This window comes from Chenopodium album, chromosome 22, assembly GCF_948465745.1.
Source record: "Chenopodium album chromosome 22, dcCheAlbu1.1, whole genome shotgun sequence".
NCBI classification, from domain to species: Eukaryota; Viridiplantae; Streptophyta; class Magnoliopsida; order Caryophyllales; family Amaranthaceae; genus Chenopodium; species Chenopodium album.
The window spans coordinates 7,071,039-7,090,859 of NC_137855.1; the positions used below are offsets into that span (position 1 = coordinate 7,071,039).

Here is a 19,821-nt window from a genome sequence, read left to right on the forward strand (position 1 = left end):
TCAATCATTTTTAGATTTTATATTTGTATACTTGTACATAAATTTACTCCAATGTATAGCTTGATTCTTTGATTTTCTGCTGCTTGATAAATATATGTAACTTGAAATCTACAAAAATTGTGTATAATATGATTGTCATACGGAGCATTTGTTACTCCATCTATTTGTATACTAGTATGAAGTAAGGAATCATTTAAGAGTCAAGACCAAAACTTTGCTGGATAACGATGTCAATGAGAAAAACAAATTTATATTTTTAGTAGCGTATTCGAAGAGGCAAAGCAACCACGTGACATTGTGACAATGAAAGAAGTTATGGATATTGGATATATTCCACATTAAAAGATTAATAGTCACATATACTTGTAGCATTTATAAATGGATACAGAGTATATTTCATTGTTAAAAAGTTTTTTTAATAATTTAATACTTAATACCATGATACGACTATTACGAGATTATTCGTCTTCAAATTTATTGTTAAGGGGTAACATGGACATCTTGTAATTTTTTAACACTGGATTATAAAAGTAGACTACTTTGGTAGAATAATCCAAAATAAAATTGTGGTTTAAGAAAGCAGCAGTGATAGTTTATGTTTGTATAATAATGGATATCACAATTGCTTAAAATCATACTTATATGAAGAATAGATACAAGTCATACAACATACTTATAAGTCAACGCCAGATAATTGAGTAAATCCACTGGATGAGGAGGAATATTAAAGGGAGGAAAGTTAGGCATTTGTAAATGCATAACATTGATTAAAATATTTTTAAAACACATGGTAGAGAGAGAAAAGAGGAGAGAGATAGGAAGAGAGAGGTCTGTAGGTGGACCCCACCTATTTTTTGGTCGGATTGTATCATGTGATGGGGGACCACATGTTGATTGTTCCACTGAAAGTTTATATAGTACCATTGAATCCTCAGTGGTACTATTTATGCATAAATTTTGTACAACTGAATGCATATATAATACCATTATGTGCATATATAGTGTCACTGTATATCCAATGATACTATTTGATCATCCAATGATACCAGAATATGCATTCGTTTGTACATATGTATAATTACATGAATACCCTTTGTTATGCATTTGTAAATGCCTAACTTTCCTCCATTTCTAGTTCCTCCTGGATGAGTAGTATGGTTGATTTGTTAAGCAACCAAAATTGTCTTTACCTTGGAAAAATAAAAAGTTCCTTGAAAATGAAATTGTATTTCTACTTTTTTGGGCTGCATCTATAATATTCGAGTAGGAAAAGGTCCAATGGGCCTTCATCACTATATATAGCACTAGCCCACTCTTTTGGACAGAACAGTGGTCAGCTAATCATGCAAGTATGCAATAACTAAAATTAACAGTCAATTAAGACTTTAAGAGGTTTATAAGCTTCAAACCTTCAAAGGAGTAGGATTCATAAAAACAATTTCTAAGAACGTGTCTTTTAATGAATTTTCTTTTTTAACCAAGATTATCAATGGTCAATTTGTTATATACTCTATCAGGCCTGTTTGAATGTAATATACATTTTGTCTCAACCTCGTACCATTACTCGTATATCTCAAATTTACTCAAAGGTTCAATAGCTTGATCACTCTTATATTTTTCATTTCCCGGTCATAATATTGATATACATACTTTTTTTTTTTTGAGGGAATATACATACTTTAAATCACTACTACATAGATTGCGTACTATTAAAAATACAATAACTTTTTTTCGAATTGAACATCATATATATAATGCGATTATTATTTGTTGATCTTCACTACCTAATGGAACATGTAGTGATGTAGACCATAATTTGCATCTCAAGTAACTTACTACCTTTTCACTAAAGTAGATGCGATGCTTCAAAATGCAAAAGAGTATTATAACATCATTAGACAACTTCTTTTACCACAAAGCAATAATCCACTAGAAAAACAAAAAAAGAGCTAAGCCATCACAATTAGTTAGACTTTGACTTTACTTCTACTTATCATATCTTTCCCCATGTCTTCGTGCACCAATACATCATGTCATTCATGCACTTTCGGGATAAATCCGTATCTTTGTCTTTAATATCGAACTTAAGAAAAGTAAACGTTCACTTCAACTTATTAATCTTTTATCTTTACCACTACTTTAATTACAATATACTTTGTATTATATAACAATTGAGTTGATTTGGACTAATTATTATAAGACTTTGAGTTTTCAGATAGAATATATAATCGATTAATTGGACATGATAGAATAATAAAGCCAATCTTTGAACTTAATTTAAGGATTTAATTAGAGTTTTAAGATTGATTTTATATATAATCTTACAAGTATCACTTTCGTCAGAAAAATCAATTAGTAATGGAGGAGCTAACTCGTCATAGTCGTCTAGAAAGTAGAAACTTGAATATACATAATTTTTCTAATGCCGGACAACTTAGTGAACTTACCTGTATAAACACGAGATTGGCATAAACACATACTTTCTCCGTTTTCTTTTACTTGCAACACACTTTTTAGGTACGCAGTTTTAGGAGATGATTAGTGAGGGTAAACGAGCTATTTTATCAATATAATTTTTACACGAAGATAAGAATAGGGTTAAGTATCATTTGTAAAAATTATAACGAATATTTTATCCGTTTACATTACATAAACCCGACCTCAAAATACGTGCCATAAGGTTGTGTTGCAAGTAAAAAGAAACGGAGGAAGTATAATACGAGACTACGGCTCAGCCTACGTCATAAATATAGCTTTGACAATTAATGCGGGTTCATATTTTATAAGTATATCAATTGGAAGTAGAGAAGTGATGTTAAACATTATCTAATATTGTATATTTCTATATTCGTGTTATTAAGTTTTTGTTGGACTTGGCCAAGTCAACATTTAGAGTTAGAGCCTAATCCAGTCACTAATAACAAAATAATTATTCTTTAGGTATGCTTTTTTTGTAATTAATCTTCATCAATAAAAAGTGTCATGCAGTGAGCACAAAATCTTTCTTGTTGGTATGCATCATAATAATTATTCTTTAGGTACTAGTTAAATATTTATATTATTATTTTAAAAAAAATACCTTTGAAGTTCCTTTGATCCTTTCCCACTAAAAAAAAGGTTTTTTTTTTTTTTTTTTTTTTTTTTTTTTTTTTTGGAGTTTATAGAAGAAGAAGTTCATAATTTTAGGGTCTATTCTCTTACGTTGAAATTCAGTTCACTTCAGCTCAGTTCGGTTCAGTCAATGAGAACATGCCTTTAATGTAGTAGCAATTGTTTGTTGGGTGCGTCATCTTTCAAATAGAAAAAAAAAATGTTTAATATGTGTAAGGTTTGTCGGTTACAAAATGGGTGGAGTCCATTGGCAATAGTCTACTAATGAGACTTTAATTTAGGAAGATGAGTTGACAATTAAAATATAGTTGGAGGGCAATCATTCTTTACTAGGCCTTAATAATCCATTGGGAATTCCAGATGATGTATACCATGAAAGGCATGAATGTAATTTTTGTTTTTTTTACTAGATCTTAATACTTGTTAGTTCAGTTATTAAAGTTTTAAAAATGTTTGTTTTAGAGCTGATGTTGAATATATATATATATATATATATATATATATATATATATATATATATATATATATATATATATATATATATATATATATATATATATATATTCATATCTTTCATGTCTCTTTTAAGAAATTAATTAAAACAAACCGTTAAAATGGCAAACGAAACCTTCTTTTTTAAAACGGAGGGAGTAAAAACTTAAAATAGATCTTTAGCTCCTTAACCCATATGCTTTGGAGAGCATGGAGTGGTGGAATATAATCTTGAATACTCATACCCACTTCATTGCATGCCAATGATATACCAATTGTACCAAACTACCAATAGTTAGTATGATTTCTATTAAGAATGGGTTATGTTCACCCTATTTTTTTTTTTTAATTGTTGATTAAGTTTGATTAGCACTAATCTGATACAATCAAATGCACAAATAACATGAAAATCAAAATATATCTATTCTAATAAATTATGTTTAGATAAATTTAGGTGAAAAAAACTCACCATAAATCTAAGTCACTTATCAGTTATCACGCCGACGAAACTCCTTAACAAAAGTCCAAACTTATGCCACTTGTCAAGCAATAGATTTTATTAACAAACAAAGATCCCTCCAACACAAAATAAAACATTTGTCATTGTCAAAAAAAAAATAAATAAATAAATAAAACATTTGAATATAATTAATAATTTAATACACTTATAATAAATTTGAAAAATTGACAACTTTAATTAAATTATTTTTTTCTTATAAATAGAGAGACAAAGGAAAGAGAGAGAAATGGGGGGAAGAGACGACAGACGAGGAGAGCACGTATAAGTTGACAATGACAATGTATAAAGACTAAAAACGCGATTTCAGATTATTTTTGCCCACCTCAATTTTTATTAATCTTTTTTTTTTGAATAAATCTTCAACCTTTTATCTCTCTCTAACATTTCCTCCATTAATATACCTTCTTCCTCTTTCTCTCTCCTCCATTTCCTCTCTTTTTCACTCTTCTGCCAAAAAGATTTCTTCTTTTTCTGGGTTTTCGTTCAATTTAATTGGGGTTTGGGTAATTGTTTGGATTAAGGTCAGAATTAATTTTAATTTTTAGGGGAAAAATGATGATGACAATGGAAGGAACAATGGATGAAAATGTATTGGATGATATAATTAGGAGATTATTAGAAGGAAAAGGAGGAAAACAGGTGCAATTATCTGAAGGTGAGATCCGCCAACTTTGTGTCAACGCTCGTAATATCTTTCTATCTCAGCCTAATCTTCTTCAACTTCGTGCCCCAATTAGGATCTGCGGTAATTTTTCTTTCCTAATTCATATAATTCATTAATTGCAATTTTTTAAGTAGTAAGTTTGAGAAATTGTTTGTTTTTTTGGTATGTTGATTAATGTATCTGAAATGGGATTTGACCAATTTAATTGGATTAATTGGGGTTGTCACGAAAGGGTAATGATGTAGACGGGATTTGATATCGGGTATAGGTACCAACCGAAACCTTGTTATTGAATGGACTTAAATATTTGAATATCTTTGTGGAATCATTTTGGTTTTTTTTGATGAATTGGCTTATGGAAAATTGGATTTTCTTGGGATTTTTTTCTCTTTAATTGAATTGGTGCATGTTTTTGTTTTGTATCAAGAGGAAACATTGAGATTCTTGTAACAATTTTTACAGTATATGAATATACTACTTAGTATAATGCTAGTTATGATTTGTTAATATAGAAATGGTTTGTGTTATGTTAATCCTATGTGCAATGGCACAGGAAATGTGTATGATTAGAATATGACTCAAGTAGTATGGTCATTGAAACCGATTTAACAGTCGTTTATTGCGGAAATTTGTGACTTTTGTGCAATATGGAATGACTTCTAAGGGAGAAGATGACTTTTAACATCGGTTTTTTAAGGGTGACTAATCGATAAATTATTCAAGCTTGCATGACTGTAATGGTTAATTGACATATGCTCGTTCAATAAAATGACATGGATTATGTATACATACACAACCATTGAAAACTTGGATATTCACGGTTTATAGCATATGCTTATTTTCTCATATTTGCCACTAGTATCACTAATTTAAAGACTACCTTGCAGGTGATATTCATGGACAATATCAGGATCTCCTAAGGCTTTTTGAATATGGGGGTAATCCCCCAGCTGCGAATTACCTCTTCCTTGGAGATTATGTAGATCGCGGCAAGCAAAGCTTAGAGACAATTTGTTTGCTTCTAGCATACAAAATAAGATATCCTGATAAGATTTACCTTTTACGAGGAAACCATGAAGATGCAAAAATTAATCGTATTTATGGATTTTATGATGAGTGCAAAAGAAGATTTAATGTTCGTCTATGGAAGATTTTCACAGACTGCTTCAATTGTTTGCCGGTTGCTGCACTTATTGACGAAAAGATTCTTTGCATGCACGGTGGCTTGTCTCCAGATCTACAGAATTTGAAACAAATAGACGAAATTCAGAGACCAACAGAGATACCAGATAATGGTCTCCTCTGTGACCTTCTCTGGGCCGATCCAGATGCTAGGAATGAAGGCTGGACAGACAGTGACAGAGGTGTTTCATGTACATTTGGGTCTGATGTGGTTGCTGAGTTTTTAGATAAGAATGATCTTGATCTGATATGCCGCGGTCATCAGGTAGAAGAAACTCTACTTTTAGAATGAATTTTTCACATATTTTAAAGTCATCATACCATTTTAAGAGCTTCAGATGATCTAGGTCTCATATTCCAGATATAGTTTTTTGTGTTTTCTTGGTGATAGAAGTTAATATCAGCTTAGGCTGTCATTAACTCATACCTTTTGCTTCATCTCTTCCTTTTTTGTCAAGCATAAAGCAATTCATCACACGCAGTGAAAAGAATGAAAACTACTCGTATTATTTGCATATTTGTTACATCAGGTAGCAATCTTTGACCAAGATTGTCCCTTTACTTATTAAACTGCAGGTTGTAGAAGATGGCTATGAATTCTTTGCCAAGCGAAGACTAGTGACTATATTCTCAGCTCCTAATTATGGCGGAGAGTTTGACAACGCTGGAGCCCTTTTAAGTGTTGATGAATCCCTAGTATGTTCTTTTGAGATACTGAAGCCACGCGACCAAGGGAGTAGTTCCAATGTTCAACTTAAGAAGGTAATTTTCAGAGCTTGTCATTTAGTCATTACGTATGGTTAGGAGTAATAATTTTAATTGACTTGTATGTTTTGTAAGGAAAGGCTGATGGAACTTTATCCCCAAGAACTCAAGTATGTGTTTACTTTTCCATTACTCACTCATTATCAATATGAGTGGTAATGATTCCTTACAAACATACATACTTAGAGGTGGAGAAATGTTCACTTGAACATTTCCATGGGATTTTTCTTGCAAAACTACATATACGTTCTCCACATTAAAATGGAGCTTGCCATTTTAAGCTATCCAAGAGGCTTGACCTGTTTTATCTTATTTTGCTTGAACAGGTTCCTAAAGCCGGAGGAATCTAATGCAAAATGTGTAAATGTAAATGAAGATCACACAGTTGAAACTTTCAAGTATCCTCTTGAGTTCAGATCTCTCGTAGTGATATGGTCCATGAGAGAGTGAAAATCATCACGACTAAGTTTGAAAATTCACAAACTCATGGCATGCCTTGCGGTTACTGGAATGAGAAGTTCATCTGACAAAACCTGTAAATCAAACACCATCCATCATTCTTTTAGGCTATACCCTTCTTTGTTTTCTTGTACGTGTTGGTGCATTTTGTAGGCAGATAATGAAGTTTTTTAGGTTATCCTTTGTCTTTTAGACCGTTTTGTGTATCAAGTTACATCGCATGATTTGTTCTCGAAGTCTGACTAATTAAGATTATAAACATAGTTTGTATTAATCGTGTTAGTGTGAAATATTGTATTTCTTCTAAAGAAGAGCAATATCAAAACAAAGGGACTAAGAAAATGAAGGTTGCATATTTTGACGTTGGCCAACTTTGACGACAGCCATCAAGTGACTTGTAGGCATGATCAACCAGGTTTGAAATCTTATATTTCAACCAACTTTTCTTAGTTGGTGAGATTATTAGATCCAGAAAATACTACATAAAAAATAAAAGCAGGCTACAAATTATTGAGTATGATTGAAAACGATAGTCAGGTCATAGGCCTAATATTAAATGCATCTGAAGACACAAACATGAAGTTATTAATTTATATCTTCACTACTTGATCCTGAACGTGCTTTCAAATTATAATGGTGCTCCGACAGGAGCACACGGTCCGTTTGGTGCTTGTCAAGGGAGAATCCGGTTTATATCTCCTGGTGGAAGGCATAAGTATTGCTCTATAGTCCTATAGAGGGGAAGATACATTGCATTCTATAAAGAATCGCAGGGCAGTTCGAACAATGCAAAGTGTAAAAATGAGTATCTAAAAATGTTCCAAAATTTCTTCATATGACTAATTCTATGTTGAGAACCACACAAGCCAAAAGAGAGTGGAAGAAAACCGAGGATTACAAGAATGACTGCAAATCAACAATACTATGTTACAAAGGGGGAAATGGGGCCAGAAATCTGGGAGGGTTAAATCTATCTTACAGCAGTCTTCCTACTACCCTGGGTGGTCGATGGTCTTTGGCCTGCTTTGGATTCCAAGTGCCTAATCCTAGCAGCACGAATAATTGCAGCATGCTTCTGCTGTTGGCTGTAGCTCTTCCTCTTACTGCATTGCACGCAAAATGTAAGGCTAAAAGTATATCGGAGAATTAGCAGATAAAACGGCAAAGCTAGCATAACTACCAATCATTTTTTATGACAAAGATAGCTGCATTAAAACACCTTCAATATCAAATAATGGTTGCTATGTTACAGGAACTTTGGCATTAATACTTCCATAGAAGTTTGCAGAACTTATGGCTTTGTTCCACCTTTGGATATTATTAGTTTCATGGAACAAGTACAGATGTGCTCAAGCAACTTCAGATAAAGGCTAATAATTTTATTTCATTTCAAAAAAGTTTAGAAAAGCTTTAGAGTATAAATTTTGTTCATTTCATAGAAGTCCAGAATAATTTAGACAAAGGTTATCGAGTAAAAGAACGAGGCCTTTAGTGTTGAAAATAGTGAACTAAGTCAAATAAGTATAAATGATAAAACGAAATAAGTGTCTGCTTCTTTTGTGTTAAGAAATAAGACTGCCTAACAGACGAGCAATCCATACATTTCTTTTTTTTTCAACATCCTGATGCACAAGTTTCTTCCTATAATAACATGCCAGTTTCTGACATCAGTATAAGAGTAACACAGCTTGCCAAGACTATACATAATGTGTTATTTCAAGATTTTGAGCTGATAACATGCATCATTTCTTTTCTAGCCTAAACCCCAACTCATCCATTAATATATAAGGCCAGAACATTTCAAACAGATAGGTTTCTGTTTGTTTTCTTGTCAATTTTATAATCAGAACATTAGCAGCAAAGGAAAAATGATTCTTCCCAATCACCAGAAGCAAGAATGTAACACATCTTTGTAAATAGGCAGGTGCCAGGATACAGGACATAGCAGGAATGGCTTAAATAAGTATGCAACTGTACAACTGCTAGATTTATTTTGATCTCATCAGGAAACAAAGGTAGTAGTCTTATCTGAAGACCATACCAACCAAACAATGCAGGCTTAGTGAAGAAAGTCCTAAATCCTAATTACTATAAGGAATCCTCAGTGTAAACACAAATAATTTGTTAAAGAACTTTTCATAAAAACAGCGTATCAGATGTTTTAACACACAAGACACACACGCAAAGATACACACACATCAACCTTTAGCATCACCAGATTATGACTAATTTCAAGAATAGGTCCAATTCTGTCAAGAGAATGTAAATGGTCTAAGGATGTGATGCACAAGAAAGCATCTAATCTCAAGATGACCTAATCCCAAAAAAGAAAATATGAGATCAAATCACACATCAGAAAATAGAAAGATTAGATTATTAAAGTTAGGCAGGTAGGAGTTACTTATTGAAAAAGACCAACCTCATAAAAAAGAGTCCAGCAGTAAGCACCAACCCTCCCACTGCCCAGGAAACTCGTTCAGCGAATGGCATTTCTTTCATCCACTGCTGGAAATCTTCAAACAATCCATTGTGCCCATCCTTCTGAAAGTAGCTGGTTTGTGGCCTCTTCCAAGACTCTGCAATGGAGTCTAGACTTGCTTTCCCACCATAGCAAGATGTTTCCTCAACAGTAAGGCCTGAATCACTCAATGGCGTGACGGCAAAACCTGCTGCACGGCAAAGTTCTGTACCATTAGAGATCCACTCAGAGGCCCTACCACATACAAAGTCTCCTACTCCACAGGGTGCAAGAACCTGGGACAAAATGACTGATCAGGAAACTCCAGAAAAACTCTAAAAGATACTGTATGAATTAATATCACGCACAATGAATCTGTCAGCATATACAATGTAATACATATAAACTAGTCACATGTTTAACAAATTGAAAGAAATAGGTCTTAGCCTACTACATATAAAAGGAAAAACCATTTTAAAGTTTTTCACGCTATGACTACTTATAACTATTGTTCCTCTCCAAAATCAATCAAGGTAAAGGAACAAACCTGTGTTATAGCATCCATAGAGAGATACGCATCAGAACAAGCCTGGAACAGTTTTTCACAAAAAGAGGCACATATCAAAGGAGGACCTGGCTTAACACCAACATCTGGATCACAAAGAGAGCACTCCAGCATCTCCCATAAGTGCAAGCACTCTTGGTTTGCTTCCCCTGTTGTTGCCAACTTCCGTATAGAGATAAAAGCAGAATGTGTGTGTGTCGCATCACAGCAGGTGTTTCTTCGAAACATTCTGCACAGTGTTAAATCTCTAAAGCTTCTAGGAGGTTTCCCTTCTGATGAGAATGGGCGGAAACGACCTCCAGGAGAAACACAGACCCCATTTGATTTTTCTACATTAGTAACTAAAAATCAGTTAGTACTAAGCCACAGGAGGGAGTAAGAAAATTCAATAAAAAGTGTTGCAACTAAAAGTACAATGCATTATGCCTTTACTTATAATCTTGCCTGAATAACATAATTTATCACCCAAATTTCAAACAAGACGTTCTATTCACATAGCTATATAAGACATGACTTAAGTTGTGGCTATTTTGAATGAACCAGAAACTTTATAAACAAAGCTTGTATCCCTTAACAGAGATCTTTTAAACTTGATGGTCATGGATTACTAAAAATTATTAGCTTACTATTTGATACAACTTATCCTAAAGCACATTGATTCATCCTAAAGCACATTGATTCATCTTCTTAAAAAGTTAGGCACCACAGCAATCTATAGAAAATATTAGCTTCAAACATGTCAAACTCCATCATGAATTGAACCCCAGCCCTACATAAGTTCTAATTTACACCTGCTTGAGATCCATCCAAAATACAAATTAGCTTCAAACATGTCAAATTCCATCATGAATTCAACCCCAGCCCTACATAAGTTCACAGTGCTAGCCTTATGAAGTCCCAAGGAAACTTCTAATATGATTTTTTATGCATCCATTAAACCAATATAGACAGTCTTTTTTTTGGTAGAATATATAGACAGTCTTTACTAACTTATTTTCCAATTCTGTTGTCTATATACTGAAACAGTAAAACCTAAATGAGCCGGTATTTCTTAATTCCCATGGCTTGCTACTCACGAGTTTATCGAACCTTATGTTCTTTTGTGAAAAGGATGTGAGTTAAATTAAATTGGCAAATGCTCTACACCTGCACAAATGCATTAGAAAACTCTCGGCTTTTTCAACCTTTGCAGTTTCTGAGGCTTCTTTAATCTAGCTGAGAACTAGTACAATCAACAATGCATATGAAGTTGGATATATTTCACCATCAACCAGCACGAATACCACTTCCTAGTCTATGTGTAATTCTATTTGTAGAGATGCCTGACAGGGTATCAGAATAACTCTAAATAAAATAAAAGTATATGGTTCCTCGCCAAGGGCAGACAGTTCAAAGTGAGTCACAAGATTCCTACAATGTATGAAACTATAAACTTATCATAAATTTCCCGAAGTCAGGTACATACTCCCTCCATCCCTTTATGTCTGCCCTGGTTTCCCTTTTGGTTTGCCGCATAATACTTTAGGTATGTTGTTTCCACTTATTTCTCCATTGTACTCAAGTCCATATTAAATAATGTAGGAAAACAACAAAACCACTACCCCACTTGTACAGCATTGCCCAACCCATAATGTAAAATATTTGCTATGAGGCAAACATAGAAGGACGAAAAAAGTACATCGATCCAAGGCATAGCTAACTCCTCTGAGACTACAATTATATAGATATTGATCCAAGTTAACCAAGTAGTGAGAGTGAGGCTTCACCTCAATATTTATTAATCATAAATGAAGTACTACAGTAGCTTCTACATGCTCGAGGCTATCTGCCGCAGCTTATGTTTGAATCACGAGTTTGTGAATACTCCAATGATGCTCAACAGTAGTAGGCTAATCCAATCCCAAGCCCCCAATTAAGGTTCTATTCCTACCAATTAAACAATTTAGGAGTAGCTAACTAGCTAGGTTCATAGGTGTTTTCAATACCACTGACATACTGCCAAACCATCAAATACATGAGTAAAGTAACCTCCTCAACACCCCCACCCCCAGCGTGCACACATTATCAAAAAGTGAGGAGAGCAAGGCACATAAATATATAAGGTGTGTCACATTATACTTTCTAATCATTAGTTCAGACTAGACTCTAGAGATCACCAATAAACTTGACAAGTGATTAATTTTTCAGAGACCATAGGCTGCCAGATTTCATTTACTTGGAACTAGTCAAATACTAAGCTTTTTATTCCCTCCCAGTCAACAATTTTGGAATTGGATCCAACTAGGATTTCTAGAATAAGAGAGATTATTGACATTGTGGTTCCTCAACAAAATACCAATGCCTCTAAAAAAAAGCTCCTCAACGAGCTGATACGTAGCCTTATTTTTGGCAGTCGGCATCATGATCACAACAACAATAACACAATCCCAATGCCTTAAACGAAACCTCCTCCTTAGACCGTAATTTTAGCCAATGTTTTAATCGACCCTCTGAATTCAAATAACCTATTCCCACATCCAATAAACTGCGTAATGGGAAACAAAACTACTTCTTAGATCCAATATGTAGGCTTATATTTGGCAATGTGGTTACAACTCTTACAAGTTTACAACAGCAATTGCATAATCCCAATGCCTTGAAAGAACATGTTCCCTAGGCCGTAAACCTTATTTTTGCAACAATCAAGACTCTATGCCTACATCCAATAAGCTATTACAGGGGGAAAATACTACTTGATTCCAACAAGAGCTATAATTGTTTAGCCATATTGATAATGAGGATGGCAATGATCATAATATAACCCGGGTTCAACGCGATTCGTAACCAAATGGATCACTTACAAGTTGCAACATCTACATTTAGCAAAATCAATCTAATGCTTTGAATTCGACAATAGAAAATAATCTAATCCCAAACCCCACAATTATTTCGGACATTTATGACATTCATCGGCTGTCAACAAATTATACAATAACAAATCCATAATTTCTTCTATTAATTATCATTAAATCACCAAGAACAATACAAAGACTGATGGAAGTATTCCATTTTATACAATAGAACAACAAAACCCAAGAAATTACTAAAACGTATGATCAATTTGTTTGAAAATGTAATTATTTACCTAAATTAAAAGTACCATGATGATTAATTAAGCTAATTTCAAAAATGTTGACCAAAATGAATAATACCCATCAAATATAATAACCCATTAAATGGAAAGAGAGATAGAAAGTACCAGAGAGAGATTGAAGAAGAAGATTGGAGAGGAGAAGCAGTATCAAAACAAAGAAGTGATCTTGTTTCATCTTTATTCTTCGAGGAGAACAATCAATCGTCAATTTTAGGGAGACATGTTTGGTGTTCAGTATTCCAGTAGACTTTTCTTGCAAATTTTGGGGGTTTTGATTGAAGGGCTTTTGTGAGTAGTGTAGAAGAACAGGAGAGGGAATTCTATGCCAAATCTTTGTTCGATTGGTCTATTGTCGAAGGTGTAACGTCTAAAGAAGGGTATGAGAATTCGAGGCGCTGGCCCCATTATTTAGAGGAACTCTATTTTGCTTTATTAATTTTGCTCCGATCTGCCCTGCTCTACTTAATAAAATAATAATTTATATTGAATTATTTTAATAATAATAGTGGAAAGCTAAACGTCGCCCTCGAATATTTAACTAACGCCCGCAAAATAAACTAAAATTACAAATTTACCCTTTCAATTTACCCCCCTCTTCATACTACCCACCACCACCACCTCATCCTCCTCCTCCTCCTCCTCCTCCTCTTTTAACCACCAACTCCTTACCTCTGGTTTCACGATTTACACACCCGCGGTTATCACGAGTAAGGACAAAGGGAAGTCGGTCGCCGGCGGAGAAAAATGTGTGTTTTTTTTAATTTTTTTGAATTCGTGGCAAACGCCTAAATTTTTCGCACGTCCTAGGCTAAAACGTCTAGTTCGTGCGATCAATCGTGTGGTTGTATGAAAAATCTCGGCGTTTGAGGTGAAACGTTTAGTTTTTTAGAATACCCTAGGCTGAAACGCCTAGTTTTTTAGAATACCCTAGGTTGAAACGAAAAAACTAGGCGTTTCAGCCTAGGGTATTCTAAAAAACTAGGCGTTTCCTAGGTTTCGATTTTTTAAAAAAAAAATTATCGCAACGTATTGATTTCGTACGGTTCGATGACCCTTCAGCGAGCGTCTAAGGTTGTGTATCTTGTATTTCGTCGTTGTCCATAAGATCTAATGAATTTGATTTTGCAAAATTTTAAAAATTTCTTTAATTTTGAAACTCATGGTGGAAGAGGTGGTTGTTCGATGAGCATTGGTGGCCGTTGACCACTAGAGAGAACGGTAAATGAGATAAAATTAATTATTTTTATAATCGTTATTATAAGGATAAATATGTAATTTAATTTTATTTTGCGGGCGTTAATTAGATATTCGAGGGCGATATTTAACAACCCTCTAATAATAATATTTTTAATATTTAATAATAATATTATTTAATTTTTAATAAAAATACTAAATAACTAATATTTAATATTTAATAATTATAATAATAAATCATTAATAATAATAATAAAATTGATTTTTTATAATAAACATCAATATTTAGACTTTAGAGATAATAACTAATACTGAAAGATAGTAGCAATTAATACTCTAAAACAATAATAATAATAATAATAATAATAATAATAATAATAATAATAATAATAATAATAATAATAATAATAATAATAAGAAGTTATTATTATTTGATAATAATAAATAATTAATATTTTATAATAATAATTATTATAATAATAATTAATACTTAATAATAATATTTAATGATTATAATAAAATAATAATAATAATAATAATAATAATAATAATAATCTGCTTGGCTCGACTTTGCTCTGCTGAGATTTTCTTTGCTCTGCTCTGCCCAAAAGCTCAAAAGAACAGGGTTTTAGTTGAATAGATTTTAGGCTACGTTAAATTCATCTTATTTTTAATCATTTTAAATTATATTAGAAAAAGATAGGTTTTGACAAACTTAATTATTTTATGCATCATTTTTAACATAAAAAATCTTTAATTTTATTATGAAAATTACAGATTTGTAAATTAATAAATAACACATTATTACACGAATAAAGTTAAAGTTCTCGTCAAAAAAAAAAAAAAAAAAAAAAAAAAAAAAACCATATGCTTATGTTTGTCTAAAGTCATCTATTTTTATTTGATTTTATTCAATTAATTAGAAATGTGGAGTAAAGATAAACATAATTTTTTACTCGTATATGGTTAATTACATACAAGTATAAGCTAATTATTACTCTAAACAATAGAGGTTATGGTCATTGACAAATGGAGTAATTTGGACTTATGTGGATTACTTGTATGAGAAAATGGAGTGAATCATGGAAAATAAGTAAATAAAAGTAGTAGAAGGTTAGAAATTGTTTCAAGTATTGAGTTTATAACCGATTTAATGAAAGGAATATCAAGATTTTTTTTTATTTTTAATTTTTATGTAGAGAGAGTCACAAAAGACAATGATGTTACGTAGACATAATTTGCTCCCAAGTCTAATGTACTACCCCAAAGACTTTAGCCAACTATAGTTGTAAAACTACAATCAACAAAGATAATTGAGTAAATGATAGAAAACATTTTTACGTGGTTTAGGAAACTTAACAGAGTTAACAAGACGACATTAGGAAACTAAGACAAGAATTTGACATTGGTCATTGAATAAACCTCAAAGAGAAGAGGCACGAGTAGAATTGGCAGCTTAAGAGGTCATCATCAAAATTATGTCAATAGAAACATGAAATTAAGCAAAGTTATTAAGAAATAGTAATTTGGTCATTGTATTTTCTTCACCGAATTTCTTCATAACAGTGCACTACCTACCTTTTCAAGCAACCAAACGACAAGCTATATATATTGGTTAGTTTGGCTTTTGGAGAATGAATAAACTGGTAGTTTTTGTAGCTTATTTGCCACCTTTTGTTGTTATGGTTCTTAAACAAATATTACCAAACTAGCAATGGAATTGAACCAAAGGACCACTTTTTTCAGGAAATCTTTGGTAAAGATAGAATGACTTAGCACAAAATTAAAGTATGAAACCTTTGATAAGACTTAAAAAATAGATTGAGTATTGTTAGTTTAAGTTAAGACACTCCAAAATTAATCGATTCATTACGTTATTAGATCAAATTCTATTTGTATCTATATAACTACATTCATTCTCCAGGCTTATTATAAATACTTACTAACTCAACTAACGACAAGTCGACAATAACCTAATCTACAACACGAACGTGTTTGTCTTTAGAGATGAAAGTGTTTGCCTTTAGACATGAAATGGGAGACGAATGACACTACTATCATATTCTTATGTATGTCTACATCACAGTTTAGGATGATGTCCAAGAATGCAGTAATACACAATTTTTAATTACACAAATAATAATGCTAATAAGAGTATAAGACTACCTTATGACATATGAGATGGATCTTGCAACAAAATAATGACATCTGACCTAACTCGCTATGGAGTACAGACCATCTACTAATCACAAATTTTCGCCATATTAACTCATCCGGCAAATCACAAATAACTTGCAATGACGTTCTAAATCTTCGTGTAAAGAATGTATGAAGTACATAGATTTGTTGTATTATTATCGTAGTGAATTTACACTAAGGGTCTGTTCTCATTGACTGAATTCAGCTGAGCTGAACAGAACAGAACAGAGCAGAGCAGAGCTGAAATGAATATTTTATTAGAGAAGGAAATTAGGAGTTGAACTGAACTGAGCTGAGCTAAACTGAATTTCAACGTAAGAGAACAGGTCCTAAGTCCATCAATAAGAATTGATTTGGGCAGGAGAGTATTGCACGAATTTGCGACAAGGAAAAGGCAACACAAGGCGATACAAAAACAAAACTCTGCTGATCATTTTTTCATTCAGAAGAGCAAACATTACAAAAGGAAGAGCAGAAGTAGACTACAAAGCCCAGATCGAAAACGTCGTGGTTACATGACCATAATCACGACTCATACTACAAACTATTTGACATTGCATATCTTACAAGGTGTAATAAACACTATATTTCACATGAAAGCTTAGAAGAAACTCTTAAGAACAAAAGGTCCATACACCAAATATTTACATACCACAAGCAAGCTGCTAGTCACAGTTTACAAGTGATACTTATATGATACATGGACATAAGGCTGGTATTAGTGAAGCCTCAACGACACCGTTAGCAAAGCAGGGTCGGGTGGTGGTGGGAGATTAGTCGAGCCTCGTTACTTCGACCTTAGATATCAGACATCTTAAGAAGAAGGAGCGCTTCCGCAGGTTCTGTCCTCGTTCGCTGCCTTCTCATTCGAGTCTGACGTAGATCTCCTCCGAAACCTGAACGCTCCTGATCTGTTTCCTAACCAAGCAATTATAATTGCCAATTTGTTAGCTAACTATGTCATTATCAATCAAAGTATGAAGATATTAACATTACTTAAAACAGAAAGCTACATTGCTAAATATAGTAGGCTAACTAGAAAAGAGTATCACATTGCTTGCCATAACTTTGCAACTTCTAACTACCTTGACAGTTAAGTAGTTAACACCTAACATTATTTCCTCAAATTAGTTGATCGATCTACAATGATAGATTTGTTATTCATATATTGACACTTGAATCTACAACGTTATACATATTTATAACTCTAACATGCTAACACGACGCAACTTTTGTTTTTTAGTTACGGAGTATATGAATAATCGAACACATGTACTGTACGTTACATTTGACTAGACAAGTTAAACAAGAATTGAAGTCTCAACCTCGTAACTGAAAGATCGGCGATATTCTGCATAAAGTTTTTATGATCATACGTCTACATCATAAATTAGGATAACCAACATTTAGCTATTGATAGTGTATTTTATAACGTCAATAAGACTAATGCCGTATTAGAAAGGATCTTAGACTTTAAATGAAACTATGAAAGTAACACTTTACCTAACTTTCTTTGTACCATCATCTACCCCATTTAAATCAGAAAATTACAACCTTATTAATCATCAATATTTTAATTAATTGTGTAATATAAATCCAAAAAATAGGCGGAAATTTCAATGGATAATACTATAATCGGGCCTACAAATATAATAACAAAATAATAAAATCATGAAACAAAAAGAAAAATTAACCACTCTACGTCAAGTCATAATCAGACCACCAAATATAATGAAATGACAAAAATACCCTTCCTAGACTTTTCCAGATCCCAACCTCACTTCACAGTTCACACTATTCACTCTTCCAACTTTACTGGAAAAAAACGCATGCAAAGGGTATTTAAGTAAATTTAAAAGTAAAAAGAGTGAGAAAGTCACCGGAAAACGGCGATGACGGCGGCGTAGATCCGGCGGGACTCGCCGGAGCTGATCCTGCTCCCTGATTATACCCTGGTGGCTTCACTATCATTATTTTCCTCGAAACTTTCACTTCTTCCGGATTATCCGCTCCTGATATCACTTCTCCACCGTACGATCTTCCATTACTACTCCCTCCCTCCATCTCTGTTTTCATCAACAAAAACATTATTATTATTATATTCGTGTTTTTAATACTACCTCCGTTTCTTTTTATTTGTGAGTAAAATACGTTTAGTATCATATAAAATTAATCATCAATTATGTTAGGTTATTGCTATGGCGGAACTTGATTTGCAATAAAATACGATAATTGGTGAAATGACGGGGTATCGGGGTATACCCTTGAAAGGGGTGGAGCGGGAATGGAAAGTATTGAATTTGCGAAGACGTCCAAGGCCGGAATCCGGTTGAGGACCGGCGAGAGTGTCATCCCAAAGCTTCTCCAGAAGACCCATGTAAAAAAAACGGCGTTTTTATCAAAGGAGAGAAAGAAACGTTATTACCAGACTTGCGAAACGTTGATGCGAAACGGTGGCAATGTTATTGGGGGAGAGAAATGAGATGTGAGAAGAGTGGTATTTATAGAAGGAGAGAGATGATCGTGGCCGTTGATTTAGGAGATGGTGACGTAAGAGAGAGAAATGAGTAGATAAGGTTTGGAGGAGAGAGAAAGAGAGAGCAGGGTTGGAAACGTGGCGATGGAGTGAGGGATTGGTGGGGTAGTCACGTGAGTTGGGCCGGGTTTGTTGGAGGTGGAATGACGGATTTGCCCTTGTATTTGATTAAAGGATTATTTTGGGGTGGGGTTTTGTAGATAATTACGATGGTTGCCACTGTCAGAAGTTGAGATTTTTGTACTGTGATTAATTTTGCCGCTTTTTGAATGATTTTTTATTGGCGATTTTTAAGTTATTTTTATGTTTTTTTTTGCAGGGTTTGGGATTTGGGAATATTACATGGCATGGATCGTACAACACTTGTAATGGAAAATTCGAGAATCTCTGAATCTATAAATGGTGTTGTGCTAATTGCAAATTGTTTGTTAAAGAGAGTTCTCTCTCTCTCACACACACACACACACACAAAAAAAAAAAAAAAAAAAAGAGCTCCATAATAGTACTCCAAATTCTAATTTAAGATGAGTATATATTCACTTA

General features: G+C 33.3%; 3 protein-coding genes across 5 annotated transcripts; 1 reads left to right on the top strand and 2 right to left on the bottom strand.

The window, feature by feature from the left end:
- Window positions 1-4,382: 4,382 nt before the first annotated feature.
- LOC145606192 (serine/threonine-protein phosphatase PP1 isozyme 9-like) lies at window positions 4,383-7,467 on the top strand. Its single transcript, XM_081662240.1, has 4 exons — window positions 4,383-4,868; window positions 5,675-6,234; window positions 6,546-6,731; window positions 7,061-7,467. Exons 1-4 carry the CDS (start codon window positions 4,676-4,678, stop codon window positions 7,082-7,084), a joined length of 963 nt encoding a protein of 320 aa, XP_081518366.1. The 5' UTR covers window positions 4,383-4,675; the 3' UTR covers window positions 7,085-7,467.
- A 481-nt stretch (window positions 7,468-7,948) lies between these two features.
- LOC145606193 (folate-binding protein 1-like) lies at window positions 7,949-13,698 on the bottom strand. 2 transcript variants are annotated; one of them, XM_081662241.1, is made up of 4 exons: window positions 13,455-13,698; window positions 10,199-10,557; window positions 9,613-9,947; window positions 7,949-8,296 (listed from the first exon to the last, which is right to left on the bottom strand). In XM_081662241.1, the coding sequence occupies exons 1-4, from the start codon at window positions 13,522-13,524 to the stop codon at window positions 8,164-8,166; spliced, it is 897 nt and encodes a 298-aa protein (XP_081518367.1). In that variant the 5' UTR covers window positions 13,525-13,698; the 3' UTR covers window positions 7,949-8,163. The 2 variants fall into 2 exon arrangements, with proteins under 2 accessions (XP_081518367.1, XP_081518368.1); XM_081662242.1 differs by having other exon boundaries at window positions 10,199-10,545; window positions 13,455-13,696.
- Window positions 13,699-17,150: 3,452 nt separating this feature from the next.
- LOC145605128 (dormancy-associated protein homolog 3-like) lies at window positions 17,151-19,207 on the bottom strand. 2 transcript variants are annotated; one of them, XM_081661152.1, is made up of 3 exons: window positions 19,005-19,207; window positions 18,623-18,808; window positions 17,151-17,653 (listed from the first exon to the last, which is right to left on the bottom strand). In XM_081661152.1, exons 1-3 carry the CDS (start codon window positions 19,117-19,119, stop codon window positions 17,541-17,543), a joined length of 414 nt encoding a protein of 137 aa, XP_081517278.1. In that variant the 5' UTR covers window positions 19,120-19,207; the 3' UTR covers window positions 17,151-17,540. The 2 variants fall into 2 exon arrangements, with proteins under 2 accessions (XP_081517278.1, XP_081517279.1); XM_081661153.1 differs by having other exon boundaries at window positions 17,151-17,660.
- Between the last annotated feature and the right edge of the window lie 614 nt (window positions 19,208-19,821).

Coding starts and splice junctions, on each gene's coding strand:
- LOC145606193 (XM_081662241.1), bottom strand. CDS start 13,524: ATGAAACAAGATCACTTCTTTGTTTTGATACTGCTTCTCCTCTCCAAT. Junction 10,558..13,454: donor TCTTCTTCAATCTCTCTCTG/GTACTTTCTATC, acceptor ACTGATTTTTAG/TTACTAATGTAGAAAAATCA. Junction 8,297..9,612: donor GCTGGACTCTTTTTTATGAG/GTTGGTCTTTTT, acceptor CGTGCAATGCAG/TAAGAGGAAGAGCTACAGCC.
- LOC145606192 (XM_081662240.1), top strand. CDS start 4,676: ATGATGATGACAATGGAAGGAACAATGGATGAAAATGTATTGGATGAT. Junction 4,869..5,674: donor TGCCCCAATTAGGATCTGCG/GTAATTTTTCTT, acceptor ACTACCTTGCAG/GTGATATTCATGGACAATAT. Junction 6,732..7,060: donor CCAATGTTCAACTTAAGAAG/GTAATTTTCAGA, acceptor TTGCTTGAACAG/GTTCCTAAAGCCGGAGGAAT.
- LOC145605128 (XM_081661152.1), bottom strand. CDS start 19,119: ATGGGTCTTCTGGAGAAGCTTTGGGATGACACTCTCGCCGGTCCTCAA. Junction 18,809..19,004: donor CCGCTCCACCCCTTTCAAGG/GTATACCCCGAT, acceptor TGATGAAAACAG/AGATGGAGGGAGGGAGTAGT. Junction 17,654..18,622: donor GCCGTCATCGCCGTTTTCCG/GTGACTTTCTCA, acceptor GTTAGGAAACAG/ATCAGGAGCGTTCAGGTTTC.